This window comes from Euprymna scolopes, chromosome 10 (genome assembly GCF_053919585.1).
Source record: "Euprymna scolopes isolate OS-2025 chromosome 10, ASM5391958v1, whole genome shotgun sequence".
Classification (NCBI taxonomy): Eukaryota; Metazoa; Mollusca; class Cephalopoda; order Sepiida; family Sepiolidae; genus Euprymna; species Euprymna scolopes.
The window spans coordinates 26,109,010-26,127,702 of record NC_136491.1 but is presented as its reverse complement, the minus strand read 5'-3'; the positions used below and the strand labels follow the sequence as shown (position 1 = coordinate 26,127,702).

Here is an 18,693-nt window from a genome sequence, read left to right as displayed (position 1 = left end):
CTTTTTTCTCCTTCATTCTCTCCGCCCCCCTTTTTTTCTCTTTCATTCTCTCCGTCCCCCTTTTTTTTCTCTTTCATTCTCTCCGTCCCCTTTTTTTTCTCTTTCATTCTCTCCGTCCCCCTTTTTTTTCTCTTTCATTCTCTCCGTCCCCCTTTTTTTTCTCTTTCATTCTCTCCGTCCCCCTTTTTTTTCTCTTTCATTCTCTCCGTCCCCCTTTTTTTTCTCTTTCATTCTCTCCGTCCCCCTTTTTTTTCTCTTTCATTCTCTCCGTCCCCCTTTTTTTCTCTTTCATTCTCTCCGTCCCGTTTTTTTCTTTTTTTTCTCTTACTTATTCTTTACCCTTCTTCCGTTTCTTTCCCCTCCTTTTCTTTCTTTCTACTTCCATTTCTCTCTCTACCTCCCTCCCCTTTTCTCTTTAATTCTCCTTCTGCCCTCTTCCTCTTTACCCCTCCCTCTTCTGCCCTGTTTCTCTGCCTCCCCATCTTTTGACCTCTCATTCATGCTACCTCCCCCTCTTTTGCTTCCTCTCTCTACTTCCCCCTCTTTTACTTCCTCTCTCTACTTTCCCCTCTTTTAGTTCCTCTCTCTACTTTCCCCTCTTTTGCTTCCTCTCTCTACTTTCCCCTCTTTTGCTTCCTCTCTCTACTTTCCCCTCTTTTGCTTCCTCTCTCTACTTTCCCCTCTTTTGCTTCCTCTATCTACTTTCCCCTCTTTTGCTTCCTCTCTCTACTTTCCCCTCTTTTGCTTCCTCTCTCTACTTTCCCCTCTTTTGCTTCCTCTCTCTACTTTCCCCTCTTTTGCTTCCTCTCTCTATCTACTGCCTCCCTTTTTTTTTGCTGTCTCCCTCTACTTATCTCTCTCTCTCCCTGTATTTATCTCTCTTTTGTTCTCTTTATCTCACTCTCTTTTGTTTTCTTTATCTACATCTCTTTTGTTTTCTTTCTCTCACTCTATTTTGCTCTCTCTCTGTCTTTATCTCTTTTGTTCTCTCCCACTATTTACTTCACTCCATTTTGCTCTCTCCCACACTCTAATAATGTATGAAGCCAAACTCCTATCAGGTGTAAACCCAATGAAAAAAAAAAAAAAATTAGAATGACACAAGGAACTCTCAAACAGGGACTCTACACCCACAATCATAATTTCTAATGCCTGGTAAAATGGGGCATCACATCCCTAGCAACCACAATATATGAATCCAAAGATTCCAATACATCCTACGATATAATATGACTGATGATAGAGAAACAAAAATCTTATAATCCCACCTCCAGGAATTGCCACCTATGCATCATAGAAATATTTTTAAAAAATCCTATTAGTTATTAATAGCCTTTCCATAAACGGTCTAAATGTTAAAACTGAAGTCTTCAAACTATGCCGAACAAAAGAAAATTTCTACTAGCCAAATGAACTAGTAACAGAAATGCACAACTCTGAAAACCTTCAACAAAACCTGTATATAAACCTAACATGCACATAATGGAAAACACAAGCCCTATTCAGTCACCCAGGATCCTTCGAATTGAATTATATCACCTTCATTATCAAGATTAATTATTTAGATACAAGATAACAGTCCTTGCCTCCTTCACATGTTACTTATGTATTCTGTATAAGTAAACTTCATAGCCTAGTAGGGAATGCCCTTTTATTTTCCCTGCAGCCTCTTTCCCACAGAAGAGAGGTTGTAAGCCTGTCTCTGCTTTATCATTATTTTCATGGCAAGTGCTCATCTAAGCTCCAATCTATGGTCCCCCGCCCCCTCGCTAAACTTTCACGAAACAGTCATCTAACCAAAACCACTATCAACAATTTCTCGCACGCTTTATCTTTGCCTAAACGTAGATTCCATGAACAAAGCTCCTTTCTTAGAACTGCTCGACTGTGGAATTCTCTTCTGTTTGCCTTCTTTCCAGCTGACTACAATCTGATTGTCTTCAAGTCCAACGTGAACAAGTTCTTGATGAACTGTTCCCTAAGTAATCCAATTTACAAAATTCCCACTGCTTATGTTTACTACGCTATAATCACAATGACTAATGTTTACCCATTAACCCTTATCCTCGAGTGGACTCCGGGCCTTGATAAGTGGCGACCTCTATGTAAAAAAAAAAAGTACCTTTAAAATAAATAAAACTAATGTTTTTTTATATACATTAAAAAAAGTGACAAAAACAGTAGTATTATTAATAATAGTCCAAATCAACAAATAAATTTGGCCCCAAAATATTAGTAAGCCGATAACCTGTTTTGTACGAATGCCAGTAAACAACGCATAATTCCATTGTGATGTTGTTTGTAAAGAAGCAAAGTGCTAAAGGAATGTAGATTTATTCTGTTTATGGCCTCCATACGTATTAGAATGTAGTGAAAATGAATAGCAAAAGGGGTTGCGCTAATGTGATAATTATTATGAGCATACATACAGGTCGTAGACTACTTAAGAATGTAAATCCTATTTGAGTTAATTATGTAGCCTTTTGTTATGAAGCATAGGTGCGAACGTTTTTCTAGAAACAGATCATAAATCAAGGCAGCATTTAAGTTTAAACTCGGAATCATAATTTTTGCCAACCCCCTACTATTATGTTTCCTTTTTCAGTATGAGGAATTTATATTTAACCTTCTAGGGGTTTAAATCCATTTACAGCAGACCAAACTGGACCTTTTATTTCTGTGCAAAACAGGCATTGAAATGTCAGTTCCTATAAAAAATAAAACAAAAAAAAAAAAACTTTATGATCACTAGAGATGTACCGATTATCAAATTAACCGATTACTGATTAATTGGCCTTTGATAATTAGCTGATTAATAGATTTTCTAATGCCGATTTATCAGCAAATTTTGTTGTCATAAATTATACTAATATTAATTATATTGGAAAGGAAGACAAATTAACTCACTCTTTTGCTTGTCAGTGAAAATTTATCAAAGAGATATGCATCGCTAAACCATTATCAAATAAGGCGCTGTTAACATGTAGATTTTTACAACTGCACTGAATTTGAGGCAAATAGATGAAAGCATATGAAAAATTTCCCTCCTTTCTCATCCTATCGAATGATCATGATTATTTTTTATTTTAAAATCACTGCCAAAGAAAATTATTACTTCACTTTTCAGTTTTCATGTTGAGGGATTGTACAGTAAATTGCAACGATGTGCAAACCGAAAATAAAGTATTCTTCATTTTCGGAATCTTGCTGCCATTACATATTTTTATGGTTTTAGATAATGTATATTTTATTGAGATAAATTACTAATTAGATATCGGACATAAGTAATTTAAATACGTAAAAAATTAACTAAATATTAAAAACAACAACCTTTAACTATTATGGCAACCAGTTTCTGCTGGAAGTATTTTGATGGCAATCCCAAGAATAAGAATGCAACTGCTTGCAAGTTTTGTCAATCTATTACATCAAAGGGTAGCAAATCAGCAAAACCTTTTACAATGACTAATGTTAAACCATCTAAGAAAGGTTCATGCAAAAGAAAAGACAGACATTCCAAGAACAAGTGGCAGCAATTACGAGTCTCTAGTGAAACACAAAACTGCTATAGCATTAGGGCAGGTCAATTTTAGAACCCCGGTGATGCAATGATGATGATAGTTGGGGTTTAACATAGAAAAGACCTACACAAAATATTTTTTTCAAAATCATTATCTTTGTTTGAGGAAATAACTTTAAAAGTTGAAAAATTGCAGCTATTAAAAGTTTTTTGGTGAATTGTCAAGAACGTCCCGTCATCAAAACAATCTGTACTGTTAAGAAAATGGAATCATTATTTGCAATATGTTTTAAACTACATTTTTAAATAAAATGAGTGAGGATAATGGATTAATAAAATGAATATTAACGGTAAAGGCAAAATTATGTTGTTTTTTTTTTTTTTAAATAAAAGTGATCAAAGTTCGCTTGAGGATACTATTTAAGAAGTACATGGTATTAAGAGCTGATATTTGGATATAGCATTCTACAATATGTATTGATTAGGCATGCAAAATTCCAGATCTATCATTTTATTTGGTATTTTTCATTTTTGATTACTATGGCAATGTAATTAAGTAGACATACACGTTCAACATCAGTTTAATTTAAAAAAAAGTAAGTATGCATGTTATCAACGAGTTCTTTATACAATTGGTATTTCTTCGCGACTGTTGAATTCTTTGCTTGGCACTGATCACATTGGTCCATTTGAGGTGGTTCCCTCAACCCCTTTCTCAGTCAAACACATACAAAGATAAAACTTCAGTGGTCCTTCTTCAATGTTTATGACACAAATCACTTGTTTTGTATTGTTTATTAAATTGTTAGGTGAAAGTACAGACTAGTTAAAAAAAAACAAAAAAAAAACACCCTCTCCTCCACATGTTCAGAAATGGGTTTCCAAAAAGTTCTCTGCATGAGTACCATTGTTTTTTTTTTTTTATTGTTTTAACATCTTTATTTTATTTTTGTATTGGTTTTGTTCAAGTTAATGCTGTGATTGTTTACAAATCATTTATTTCTGGTTTGCAAGTACAGTACGTTAGTGTGGAGATTTGATGAAGTGTTTACTTAAGGGGGCGGTTCATTAGGAATTTGTTTATGTTGGACTTGAAGACATCCAAGTTGTAGTCAGGTGGAAAGCAGGCAGACGGAACAGAGTTCCACAGGCGTGCAGTTCTAAGAAAGAAGCTTTGTTCATGGTAAATCCACGTTTTGATTTAGGCACAGATAAAGAGTGGGGGAAATTTTTCACAGTGGATTCAGCTAGAAGGGTGTTTTTTGTGAAAGATTGGCGAGGGGGGGACCAGAGATTGGAGTTCAGACGAGCATCTGCCATGGGAATAACGATAAAACAAGGATAGGCTCGCAACGTCTCTTCTGTGGGAAAGAGGTTACAGGGTAGAGAAAAGGGGCATCCCCCACTAAACCACGAAGTCTATTTTGTACTCTGTCAAGGCAGGATAGGCTGTTTTTAGCATCTCCTGCCCAGATATGGCAGCAGTATTCCATCCTTGGACGTACTTGACTTTTATATAGATAGAGATGGCTGTTTTTCAGAATAACAGTATATTTTTTATCTGGTAAATATTAATCAGAAATTGATTAATCAGGACTTTTTCGTGGCATATATGTGAAGCAGAATGATTGGCACAAACCGGAAATTTTTAATAATAGATTTGTTTAATTTTTTATTATGAGAATTTGCAATGCTATAAAATTCCTACCTTAACTTACCATTGGGGACTTGTTCAAGAAATTTTCCAGTTACTGAATCCATTAGAAGAAATTACCAAAGAAGAAAGTCACAGAACTACAACCATATCAATGATAATACCTACAATTTTAGCTTTGAGGTTATTTCTTTCAAAAAGCTGTCCCATCTAATTCTGATATTTTTGACTTTAGCAGAATCCTTACCACTGAACAATTCCATGAATCAATGGGAACAAGATTTTCATCTTATCTAAATGATAAAAACTTGTTTGTCGACTTTCCTAGATCCAAGATTCAAATTTAAATTTCAAAAGAATGACATGTAGAATCCAATTGTTAGTGTTCTCCATCTTTTGCTTTCTACTGATGATAATGAAGCAGAATCAATAGGAGACACTTCTTCAAGCTCTGTTGAGGGTCAAGAAGATCAAAGTGAAAGTAAAACTGTATCTCTTTCAAGCCTGTTTGATGAATTAGTTTCGAATGAGCCTACAGTAACAAATCAAAACAGAGCAAATAGAAGCCAAGTTAAACCTGGAGAATGCACAAAAGAACTTGACCATTATGTAGCTTTACAACTACTCACAAGAGGTGATGGTCCATTTCAGTGGTGGAAGTCCTTACCACCGCTGAGTAAACTGGCTTCAAAATATTTAAGTGCACTACCTTCATCTTGGGGGGGGGGAGGGTGAGAGGCTCTTTAGTACAGGTAGTAATATGTATGAACCTATGAGGAAGAGGCTGCGTCATGAGAATAGAGAAAGTCCAATGTTTTTACATTTAAACTTTGGATGCATTAAAGGTAACCAGCCACGTCTTCCCCCACTGAACCACGCGCTCGAGATCAGAGGAGAGAGAATCAGAGAGAACTTTGTCATTTACAGCCTTTGATGTGTTGCCGTAGATGGTCGTGTCATCAGCATAGATGTCAACGAATGATTTAAGTATGTGTTTAGGGAGGTCATTGATGTAGATCAGGAAGAGAGTTGGGCCCAGTATTGACCCCTGAGGGACTCCAGCATTTATATTGCAGGCCTCCGATTTTTGTCCATCGACCACTACTCTTATGAGCCTATCGGAGAGAAATGATTTAATGATTGAGAAAACATTTCCAGTTATACCGTAGCTGGAAATCTTGTGAAGTAGACCCTTATGCCATACCTTCTCAAAGGCCTTTGATATGTCAAGAGCAATTGCCCTAGAAAGGAAGCCTTTGTCAAGAGATTCACTAATCCTGTGGGATATAACCGTCAGCACATCTGCGGTAGATCTTGCAGAGCGGAAACCATATTGTGTATCACTAAGAAGGTTGTTCCTGCTAAGGTGGTTGACCATTTCTCTATTTAATATGGATTCCAACAACTTACTCATAACACGCAGGAGACTTATTGGTCTGTACTGAGAGGGAGATGATCTATCACCTGAATTCTTAAATACAGGGCAAACTGATGAGGTCTTCCAGGGAGTCGGAAAGCACTTCTCCTTAAGGCAGCGCTTAAATAGTTTCGTAAGTATGGGAGCGAGTTCTGATTGAAGCTTTTTTAACACTATAATTGGGATGCCATCAGGGCCAGTTGCTTTACTGGAATCAAGATTCTTAATTAGCTTGGCGACCTCATGCACAGATATTTGTATGTTACCTAGCTTGTTGTGTTATAGGAGGAAATATGGGGAGTTGATGGCCTTCGTCGCATAGAGTAGAATTTGCTGCAAAGTTCTTTGCAAATAGTTTGGCCTTGTCTGACGCTGACAAGATGACCTCTGGTCCATTGATAATGGTTGGGATAGAACGCACACTTCTGTTCAGGATCCTATTTGTTATTTGCCAAAACTGGTGGGAACCAAGCCGTTGATCAGCTACCTTGGATTTAACAGACTGGGCATATAGCTCTCTTGCATTTTTTATTACTCTTTTACAGTGGTTGCTGGCAGTCCTGAAAGCAGCTTTAGTCTCAGTGCATTTATTACGTTGGTAGCTATGGAAAAAGTGATTTCTGTGCGCGATAGCAGCAGCACATTCTGGGGAGAACCATGGCTGGCTGTTAGGTTTTTGTTGGAATTTTTTAGATGGTATGAATTGGTCTATACCTACAATTAACCATTCGGTCAGATCTGATACTATAGAGGACACTTCCTTTTTAAACGGAGTGCAGAGGTAAATCAGATATGAATGTACGGAAGCTATCACCAAGTCACCACAAATGTGGATGTTAGCCGAGGGATGTGCAGACAGTATGTGGTCTATTTTCTCAGATATGATCTTAAAGATAGTAACTCTGCTGTTGTGGGGCCGATAGAGGGCAAATATAAATGCAGTGGTGTTAGCAAGTGCAACCCTGAAGCACATATAGGGTAAATTAGGATCTTCTCTAGAGATATCCCTGCCACAGGGAAGCCATCCTTAATGTAGGCACATATTCCATGCCCATGGCGATCTTGGGGGTCAGATTTAGCTGTTAGAGTATCCGTTAATTATGAACTCATCTAGGGAGGTGGTCGGCCCTATTCCAGTTTCGCTTAGAAATATATGTTCGGTTTCGTCTCCTGTAATTGGGTTTCAACCTCTGGAAGGTTGGAATGTAGACCCCTGATGTTGGAGAAAGAGACATGGTAGTAGGGGTCTACGTTGGAAGATGGGGTTCTAGGTTTATTCGAGTTTTTATTCTGGAGATATTTCATGTTGAGGTTTTGGGGTTTGTGGAACATGTCGGCATACTTGGTTAGAGCAGCACAGAGAGGGAAAGTAAGAGAGAAAAAGACAGGAAAATTTTTTTCTTTTGTAGCACACGAAAAGGTAAAGCCGTAACAATTACCCACTAGTATGGCATCGAGAGGCCCCACCAGAGACTACTGCATGGTCTAGATCCACTCACCAAATGGCAATACAGCAGTCCCAGTACTTTGCACCTGCTGATAGGACAGCCTCCTTAATGGTTAATCCAAGGTTCGGGTCCCTGACTATCAGGCGGATAACGTTAGCTCACACAAAACGTTTACCTTCAGCACCCTTACTAGTGACATGGCCACAAGGACAGACAGAGACAGAAAAATTTCCGACATCTCAGACTACTGTTCACAAAGTACTACCGACCTTTAAGCATCTTTTTCTTCACCCTTTGTCAGAAAAATCACTCATTGAATGAGGACTGAGGGACAAAAAAGGAGAAGTGAGAGTTACTGGAGCTGCCGTTAACACATCCACTGTATTATCTACTCTCCATTAAAAAAAAAAAAAAAAAGGAGGAGGGGAATGGGTACAAGTGACTTATTTATATCTAAGTAGTAAGTCCGGTGCTAAGTTAACAATTCAGGACACTTTTGATGATAATCTCCCCTCCCATATTAATGGGTGGAAGTTTGTTGTTATCTATCGAGTTTGAATCATTGGAGTTTCACCTTATAATTAATTAAAATCCAATAATTAACATTTATCAATTTGTAAAGTCGGCTTAATATTAATTTACATTCGAGTTTAGATAATTATTCAAGGTTTTACTTTAGGAGGTTCGTTTTCATAGATAACTTTTTCTTTGCTAATGGCACTGTATTATATTCTGAATGTAATTGAAAATAGGCTAACTATATTAGATGGTTTGATTGGCTAGCCAGGAAGCGAGCATTTTCAATATAGGCAAGCTTGCAGTAATAGTATATATTAAGTATATTACTTAAATAAAGTCCTAAGTTTATCTACTCTAATAGAGAATAATTTCCGACATGTTGTTTTTTTTTTTATCGTTAGTTTCCGGCATTTTTTTTTTATCGTTAGTTTCCGGCATTTTTTTTTTATCGTTAGTTTCCGGCATTTTTTTTTTATCGTTAGTTTCCGGCATTTTTTTTTTATCGTTAGTTTCCGGCATTTTTTTTTTATCGTTAGTTTCCGGCATTTTTTTTTTATCGTTAGTTTCCGGCATTTTTTTTTTATCGTTAGTTTCCGGCATTTTTTTTATCGTTAGTTTCCGGCATTTTTTTTTTATCGTTAGTTTCCGGCATTTTTTTTATCGTTAGTTTCCGGCATTTTTTTTATCGTTAATTTCCGGCATTTTTTTTATCGTTAATTTCCGGCATTTTGTTTGTTTTTATCGTTAGTTTACTTTGTAGCATGGGGGGGGGGTAACGAATAAGACAGGAAAATAGAGACAAATACATAAATAAAACAAGAAAAACAAGTTTAAACAAGGTAACATAAAAAACATTTAGGATGAGTTTTAAAAAATACTTAACGTGTTTGCTATAATGTTCCGTCCGCCGTCTTTTTGCCAACTGGTAGCTGGCATGTCGTCGTGTCTTTCTAGAGCGTAAGAAGATTTCTATTTCTGGATAACTTGGACGAGTGCCTATCTATTTATAGAATAAAGGTCGTTACGTTCAGATGTGTAAAATATTTAATTTACATTTTTTTTTTTTTTCATTCTTAAAAAAAGTTCTAACTTTTTTTTTTATTTATAAAGTCCTAAGTTTATCTACTCTAATAGAGAATAATTTCCGGCATTTTTTTTTTTTTTTTTTTTTTTATCGTTAGTTTCCGGCATTTTTTTTTTTTATTACCTTTAATGCATCCAAAACCAAACTCCTATCCTTACATCATCAACGCTCTGATTCCCATCTGGCATCAATTGGGATGGATGGCTCTCGTCTGGGTGAGGCCCCGAGTTTTGACAAGCTTCTGGGTGTGACCTTTACTCCTGATCTGAAATGGAACACGTACATCAAGTCTGTTGCTAAGGTTGCTGGAAAGATTGTGAGATCCTTCTACTGCTCCAGAAGATATCTCACTACTGATGCAATTCTCTATCTATATAAAAGCCAAGTACGTCCAAGGATGGAATACTGTTGCCATATCTGGGCAGGAGCTGCTAAAAACAGCCTATCCTACCTTGACAGAGTACAAAATAGACTTAGTGACTTAGTGGAGGATGCCCTTTTCTCTACCCTGCAACCTCTTTCCCACAGAAGAGACGTTGCGAGCCTATCCTTGTTTTATCGTTATTCCCATGGCAGGTGCTCGTCTGAACTCCAATCTCTGGTCCCCCCTCGCCAATCTTTCATGAAAAACACCCTTCTAGCTGAATCCACTGTGAAAAATTCCCCCCACTCTTTATCTGTGCCTAAATCAAAACGTGGATTCCATGAACAAAGCTTCTTTCTTAGAACTGCACACCTGATGAACTCTGTTCCGTCTGCCTGCTTCCCTCCGGACTATAACTTGGATGTCTTCAAGTCCAACGTTAACAAATTCCTAATGAACCGCCCCCTTAAGTAAACACTTCATCAAATCTCCACACTAACGTAATATACTTGCAATAACCCTTATCCCTGAGTGGCTTCCGGGCCTTGATAAGTGGTGATCACTGTGTAAAAAACAAAAAACAAAAAAAAATTTAAAATTATTCAACTTAAATACTGAGAAGACTATGAGAGCAGAATAGGCAGGCAGCTAGAATAGAAGAAGGTGTAGAACTCCAGCTTATAATTACTCACTTAAAGAATTATAATTTGTACTTTGTAGTTGGTTTGTAATTTCTTTTTCTTAATTGTTTGATTATATTTATTTAGGAATTAGAAATTGTATTTTGTAATTTTATTTAATAAAGACAAAAAGCTATAATAGTGGCCAGACACTTAAATGTTAAGTTAGCAGTTACTATGTTAACATGTCAAACCTATCTTGGCAGTGATGAATTAATTTAAATTTAATAGGGAAGATAAAAAGTAAATAATCGGCTGATTAATCAGCAAATTTGCCGATTACCAGTTAATAAGCAAAGTGGCTGATTAAGCCGATTGCTGATTATCCCCCGATTAATCGGTACACCCCTAATGATCGCTGATTATTTAAACATAACCACAAAACCCGACACTGCTACGGACATATCAGGCAATCATAGTACTTAAAAAAAAAAAAATATGCAACTGGAACTAGCCTCTATATTTATGAAGCAGTTCAATCAGCAGCAGAAATGCTTTCCATCACCTTGAAAAAGTTCATCAATCTGTCCAGTATTATAAAATACCAGAAATCAATTTTCGGTATTTCAATACAGACCAGTTAGTCTCCTGTGCATCATGAGTTGTTTGTATCTGTAATCAAGAAGTTGTCAATCACTTCTGCAAAAACAATGTAATCAGTGACAAGCAATATGGATTTTTCCTGCAAAATAACAACTAATGTGCTGATCAATGAATCTATAGAAGGGATTTTTGCTTATAGAACAATAATTCCTTGACCTCTCAAAGACCTTTGGTAGTGTTTGGTATAAAGGTCTATTTCATAAGCTTACTAGCTATTGGATATTTGGAAATGTCCTTCAATACATAAATTATTTTCCTCTATGATAGATTTATAAAAGTAGTCATTGATTGGTATAAGTCTAAAGCACAGTGTGCATCAGAGATCCATTTTTGGCCCTACTGTCTTCCTAATATTCATAAACTAGCGGGGGTACCCGGCGTTGCCTGAGTGTTTGTTTCCGGGACGGGGGGGGGGGGGTAGTTTTAAAAAATGTTATATTCATCAATAATCTTCCAAATAACTTTATAAGATTATTCATTCAACATTTAAGCAGATAACAGCCATCTATGGCAACACTTCAAAGAGCATTAATGATCAAGATCTTTCTGATTACTCTATCTTTTGATCTGGAGCATCTGATGCAATGGAGAAAAAGTGGTTGTTTGCTTTTAATGCATCTAAAACCAATTTTCTCTCTTTTTACTACCAATGCTCATATACTCAATTTGATCTAGTTAAAATGAATTGCTCTACCCTTGAATAAGCTTCTGAGACTGACCTTCCTGTGTTTCCAAGTAGCACTTACAGCTCTACATTCATATTTGAATGAATTGATAGGGTCTTCTTTTCTAGAGCAATATATGTGAACCACATAATGCCAACATTGACATTAGTGATGGGATGATTCTGATACAATTACCGATTCTGTACTAAATTCTCGATTCCAATTCTTTAAAAATCTTAAAATATTTAACTATAAAGTTACTATTTTTTTTTGCAGACTACCGTAAAAACACATGTTAAATGTGCACATGCTTTTATCCAGCATAAAAATAAACTTGTGTGAGGGATGATCAATAGATCACTGGTTCAAAATCAATAAATATTATTTTACTAGCAGGACCCATTAACTGGCATTGCCTGGTGGAAGCATGCCCCCCCCCATCTATAAATGTAAAAGCGAAAATATTTGTGTGTGTGTGCGCGTTTTCAAGTATGTCCAAGAAGGGCTTCTTTCCGAGAACCGATCGGTCGCCTCACAACTTCTTAAAACTTTTTATATCGCGCCTAAATGATAATATCTACGAGTTAACAACCAGGGTCGCCTGTCTATTTAATTTGCCCGACTTTCAAAAGATAAATATTCAACAATTTTCGATCGCCGCATATGCATTAAGCCTTTTCGTATAAAAAAAGAAGCGAACAGACTCACGGTAAATAAAACACTCAATGTTGACGTCATTAACTCGTCAAAAACGGGCACCTGCTGTTAAATGTTGCACATTTTTTTTTTCACACTTTATTATTTTCCAACTGCGCGTCAAGGCTTCTTTTTTTTTTTTTTGTTATTTTTAAACAAACACCCAGGACACCCGGCCAACGATTTTTCTTTTCATTTACCCAAAAACACACACACCTACAAACACCCGGGCAATGCCGGGTACCCCCCTGCTAGTCTATAAATATAAAAGCGAAAATGTTTGTGTGTGTGCGTTTTCATGTATGTCCAAGAAAGGCTTTTTTCCGAGAACCGATCAGTCGCCTCACAATTTCTTAAAACTTTTTATATTGCGTCTAAATGATAATATCTATGACTTAATAATGGTGGTCGCCTCTCTATTTAATTTGCCCGACTTTGAAATGTTAAATATTCAACATTTTTGGATCGGCACGTGTTGCTTTCGTTTTTCGGTATAAAAAAAGCGAAACTCGATTCGAATCACTGGCCCACGGCTAGTGGTCTCTAGAAAGCGATGTAACATTTGGTCAATGTTGGCTTTGTCATATCAGACGGTTGCTTTCATTTCAAGACGAGATACTCCCCTAATAAACAGAGAGCTGGTTTTCCCCAAAGTTAGGTAAAAACAAACAAACCGGGTTATTGACCTCATTAAAAACTGTCCTGCAGAAAATGTTAACTGCTGAATAAATATTGCTTACGATCGCCGCATGTGCATTATTAAGCTTTTATATATAAAAAAAAAAAGAAGCCAACAGACTCGCGGTAAATAAAACACTGTCCCGCACTCAAAGTTCACATCATTAACTCGTCAAAAACAGGTACCTGCCAGGTCGCACGTTTTTTTTTACACTTTACTATTTTCCAACTGCGCGTCAAGGCTTCGTTTTTTTTAAAAAAAATAACCAAAACACACACCTACAAACATTTGGGCAATGCCGGGTACAACCCCCCCCCCCCTAGTAAAAAATAAAAGTATGGTTGCTGTTGTTGCCAACCTTCAACCTCCTCATGTTAAGAACGGCTTTCGGAATAGACACTCCCAACCTCCTCATGTTAAGAACGGCTATCGGAATAGACACCCCATTTTGTGAGGTGGTGTGGTTAAAATATTTGCCCCAAATTTAACCTTGATAATCTTTGGGTGGATACCCACTTGCAAATATTATAAACCAACAAAAAAATTGGGGTGGGGCAGCATTGTTGGAATAGAATCAGATTTGCTCCTCGCACGTGCATACAAATCTGGCGGCCACTGATTTAAATACAGATCTTTATATCTCAAAAACTATTTGTACATGCCAAATATAAATGAGATTTTCTTAATCAGCATGGTCGATAACCTATAAATATTGTCAATATAATGAAAAGTGTGGAGGTGGAACTAAGGTAATGTTTATGCAGTGTCCAGAAAAGAGAAGTAAACAAAATACTGCACAGAAAGTATAATTGGTCTAAAATCAAATATATGACAAATAAATGGTCTTGTAGGCAAAGTTATTCAGTTTAAAACCTACCTGCATAAAATATTGGGGCATCAACTTAATTTTAAGCGCTTGTAAGAGTTATAAAAACAAAAAGCTGACAAGATAAGTAACAATTGAAATCTAGCTTATCGTAGGAAAATATGTAAGTGATTTAAATCATCCACATTTAAATCTAAAAAGAAAAGTAAAAAAAAACGCCCGTTTATAAAACAAAATAAAATAGTATTGTGTAAGGTTCGCTAAGCTGCTCCGAAATTGAAAAATAAACAGCAATACCGTACATTTTTTTTTTTTTTTTCCAGGGTTTGTTTTTTTTGGTGGGTGGGGGTAGTGGCAGTTAATGTGTGCATAGGTAAATGTAAGGTTATCAGTATTTAATTTTCTGTTTATGAGCAGTTATGTTTGTATTTGGTTTATTTTTTTTTTAAAAACGATTGCCTTTTGTAGAGAGTGCTACCATATTTGAAAAGTTCTGGAACGTTGATTTATGTATTAAGATGTAGATTCCAGAATAATATTGTCAGCTCTCAGTAAATGAGAATGGGTGGAATTTAGGAGGGTAGAATTTATTATTTTTGAATCGGAAAATGGAAAGAGTATGCTATGTTTGAGTTTAGGATCCAGCAATATCTGTAGAATGTGTATATTTCCTCTCAGTCTTGACTGGGGGCGGTAGGCGGACTTAATATTTAGGGGAAAAGTAGGAACTACTTCCTCTAAAGATAGTGCGATTGTGATGCTATTGCTCCTAGGATGGAATGTAGGAGTTTGTTATAACGATTAAAAGAGTCTAAAATGTTGTTTAAAAGTTACATGATATAGTGACTAATATTCTAGACATAATAAATTTTGTATGTGGCATCTGTTGTTGCAAACCTAAGGTACTTTGGTCCAGATGGGAATTTTTGTAATCATTTTATTATATATAGAGATGGAGATTATTACTACCAGCAGAGAAAGTTTTGTTTAGAACAGAATCAATTAAAAGACAAAGGAATGGTTTTTAACATTGGAAACTAGGTACAATTTTTTTACAATTCCGATACTGCAAAAAGTTCCTATTTTCCAATTCTTGATGCCAATTCTGATTAATTGTCCCAACACTGGTTGGTGTGCCTCCAGGATCTATTATGGATCCTACCACCTTCCCTATCTTGATAAATTTCCTCACAAATTACATTCTAAGTTTCTTCAACATTTATACAAATGACATAATCATGTATGGCAACACTTCAAAGAACTTTAATGATAAAGAATTTTTTTTTCTCTCTCTCTCTTTCCTTCTCTCTGGAGCATGTGGTGCAATGAGGAAAATATTAGCTGATTACTTTTAATAACAATAAACAAGCTATTCTTTCGTGATTTAGGCAGATAAAAACCATCTATGACAACACTTCAAAGAGCATTAATAATCAAGATCTTTCTGATTCTCGATCTTTTAATCTGGAGCATCAGGTGCAATGGGAGAAAGATGGCTTTTTGTTCTTAATGCATCTAAAACCTAATTTGAAATGAATATGTTAAGAAACTTAAATTTATTTAAAAATTTACAAAAATAACAAAACATAACACAAAAAACTAATACATTAAAAAAACAATTTAAAAAGTTAAAAATACTCAAAGCTGTCTACACAAAATCTCAACAACCTACAATTGCCCATGAAACTCTCTAATAATATTTTAAAATGCTTAGTGTAATACAGTGTTTATTCTGTCATTATAATTTTCGTACTGAATTTACATTATTGACATCTCCTGAACAGCATGAGATTATTCTCCTGACGTCCAGCTATCTACAAATTATTTTTAGTTCATTTGCTTTTCACCTGCTGATGATTTGATGAAGAATCGAAAATGTTCATGACACATATGGAACTTATATTAATAATTTTGATTTTCACACAAAAAAAGATCATATGAAAAAAGGTATAATTGAATAGAAACTCTTATTTTTTAACAATGTTTGATTAAATTTATATTCATGTAGACATGGTAATTAAACTGCTGTGGTAACTTGAAGTTTGGCATTGATCCCATATGATCCTATCTGTTTAATAGCCAGAAATTTGATTCTCATATGAGGCCCCCTAAATCATATGATACAAAGTGCCACTTTTAAAAACCTCAGTAAACAGTTTCAAAGTTTTGCAACCTGTCTATCTCGGGAACTAATTGAGGTATTTGTTTGGGGTTTGTTCTAAAATAAAGTGTAACACCTAAGCTATCATTTCATGTTCATTTTAACAATGATAATAGTCGTGAGAATGTGACAGTGAAATGTGTTATTATTGCCCGTAGACATAGTAATAAAGTTTAATGTTTTACTGCACTTACCTTGCTTCTTAATCATTTTACTGCGCTGATGTTATTGTCATCATAATCTATGAATGTGTTGTGATCATCAGCATCATCAGATTCTTCACTGACAGCCGCAGTTGCTTGTGAGGTCGGGGTTCCTTCCATTTCTTGACAAAGAGTTTTTTTGTATTTTTTGGATTCGTCAGACTACTGTTCTCATCTTGTATGTCATTTTCACAATGTTTCAGTCGATATAACTTCCGACCTTCTTCAGGTATATCTTGTTGAACTCTGGAATGTTTCTGTCGAACTCAGGAATTTGGACGGAATTTCAAGCGGGACCCTTTATTTACTTCACGGGGTAGCATGCTCTTTGTTCCGTCAGCCATGACTGCATAGAGGTCCTAAGTAATTCGCAATTGTATTATTTTTCGGTCGCCCACACTGAGGATGGACCTTCAACGTTCAGAAGAATATCACTTTTTACAATTAATTTTATCAAGTACTCTAACCACTGTGCCACGGATCCTTGTGGACAATTCTAGTATAAATTTTAGGAACCATAAACTCTTCTTTTTTTTTTTTTTTTGTTTAAGGCTCCTAAAGTTCGTATTTCTTATTTCGACAAGATACACCTGAAGAAGGCCGGAGGTTATATCAACTAAAACGTGAAAATGACACTCAAGATGAGAATAGTAGTCCAATTAATCCAAATAATATGAATAACAAATCCTCATCTCAAAAATTCAGAAATGTCAAAGAGTTTTTTGTTTATCTAGAATATCACAGAGTTAAGAGGCATGTGCAGAGGAGGAGGGGCTACAAAGATAAGCAGAATCTTTACATCAGCTAGTTTGTCTATTTTCAGTAGAAGTAGTTTTGAGTATCCTTCATAAACATTGGATTTTGACCATGTTGTCAGATGTGTTCTCTACCTCTGACCGTGCTCCGTGTAAAGTAGTTTTGGAAACACAGCAGCATACATAACTCATTTTCCCCATATATGTCACTTGGTGCTGTATCATTCTGGGAACCTCATATCTCCACTAATTTTTATCTCCAATACTGACCACTTTTTATAAATGAGACCTCTTCTGAAGGAGAGAATGATGTCTACGTATAAATGTGTCTTTTATTTTAAACCTACAAAGTTACTAATTTTTAAGGATAATTAAAAAAGAAATATTTCATTTTCTCTCTTTTTACTCTTTTACAGTATTCAAACAATAGAGAAAAATGTTTGGAAGCTTTGAATAAGGAGTGTTCCAGTATGTCTTCCCCGAGCCACCCAAACAATCACCATCACGTGAGCAACAGCTGGATTAATTGCAAGATTGACACACCTTATTCTAGTAGCACAAATAAGTCATGGAGTCCAAAGAACATAAGTGAAAAAAACCCAGACTTTGGACCCTTCATTAAACCTAGTTCTGATTCTAGTACAATTCCAAACATAAAATGCCAAGCTTTGCCACCAGGTAAGCAAATTACTGTGCAGCACATTACGACATCTAAGCCGGACTCTCATGTCTTTAGCAAATCTCCCTCTCATTCTTTGAGTCCTCATAATGGAAATCAATGGATTTGGCCAAAAAACCACCAGAAAAGCCATGAAGGGATCACCCCAGCGTCTTCTGCATCAACACATTTTGCAAAAGCTAACCTTTATATTGACACTTCAAACCGGAACATGACAAACCACCAGACTATTATGAACACAAACAATGTTGTTATTTCCCCAAATCCCAGGTTTCAACAGCCCCCACATCTAATAACTATGCATTCACCTCAACCTAGTTATGGTGCCCATGGAGCATCAGATCCTTTCACACCTGTGCCGAATACCCCAAGTTCTGCCTCCTACTCGATGTTCAGCACACCACAGCTTTGCATCACTGGGCAGGTTCAACCGACCACATCTTCGCCTCAAACTTTACACGTTTCTTCAACTACTTATCAAACGATGCCAATGGTTCCACAAAACCCAGGCAGTAATACGACCTCTTCGATTATACACTATCCTGCTATACATATAAATAACCCTAACCCAGACCAGCTGAGAAATTGTACGTCTTCTATATCGATACAAAACCAGACATCAAATTATATGCCTATTTTGAAAGCCGTTCCTAGTCCAGGTGATGATACACGGCCACGGAAAGGAAGCTTACAAGAAGATTCTGATTATACTAATGGTAAGTATTTTTTAATGCTGTTAA

The 18,693-nt window shown here is 36.1% G+C and overlaps 1 protein-coding gene across 2 annotated transcripts in view; it reads left to right on the top strand.

The window, feature by feature from the left end:
• Positions 1 to 18,693, top strand: part of LOC145285876 (uncharacterized) — a 221,672-nt gene that overhangs the window by 118,456 nt on the left and 84,523 nt on the right. For both annotated transcript variants that reach the window (XM_080134324.1, XM_080134325.1), the window contains one exon: positions 17,691 to 18,669. In XM_080134324.1, coding sequence (XP_079990450.1) covers positions 17,691 to 18,669 — 979 coding nt within the window. The remainder of the gene's footprint in view (positions 1 to 17,690; positions 18,670 to 18,693) is intronic.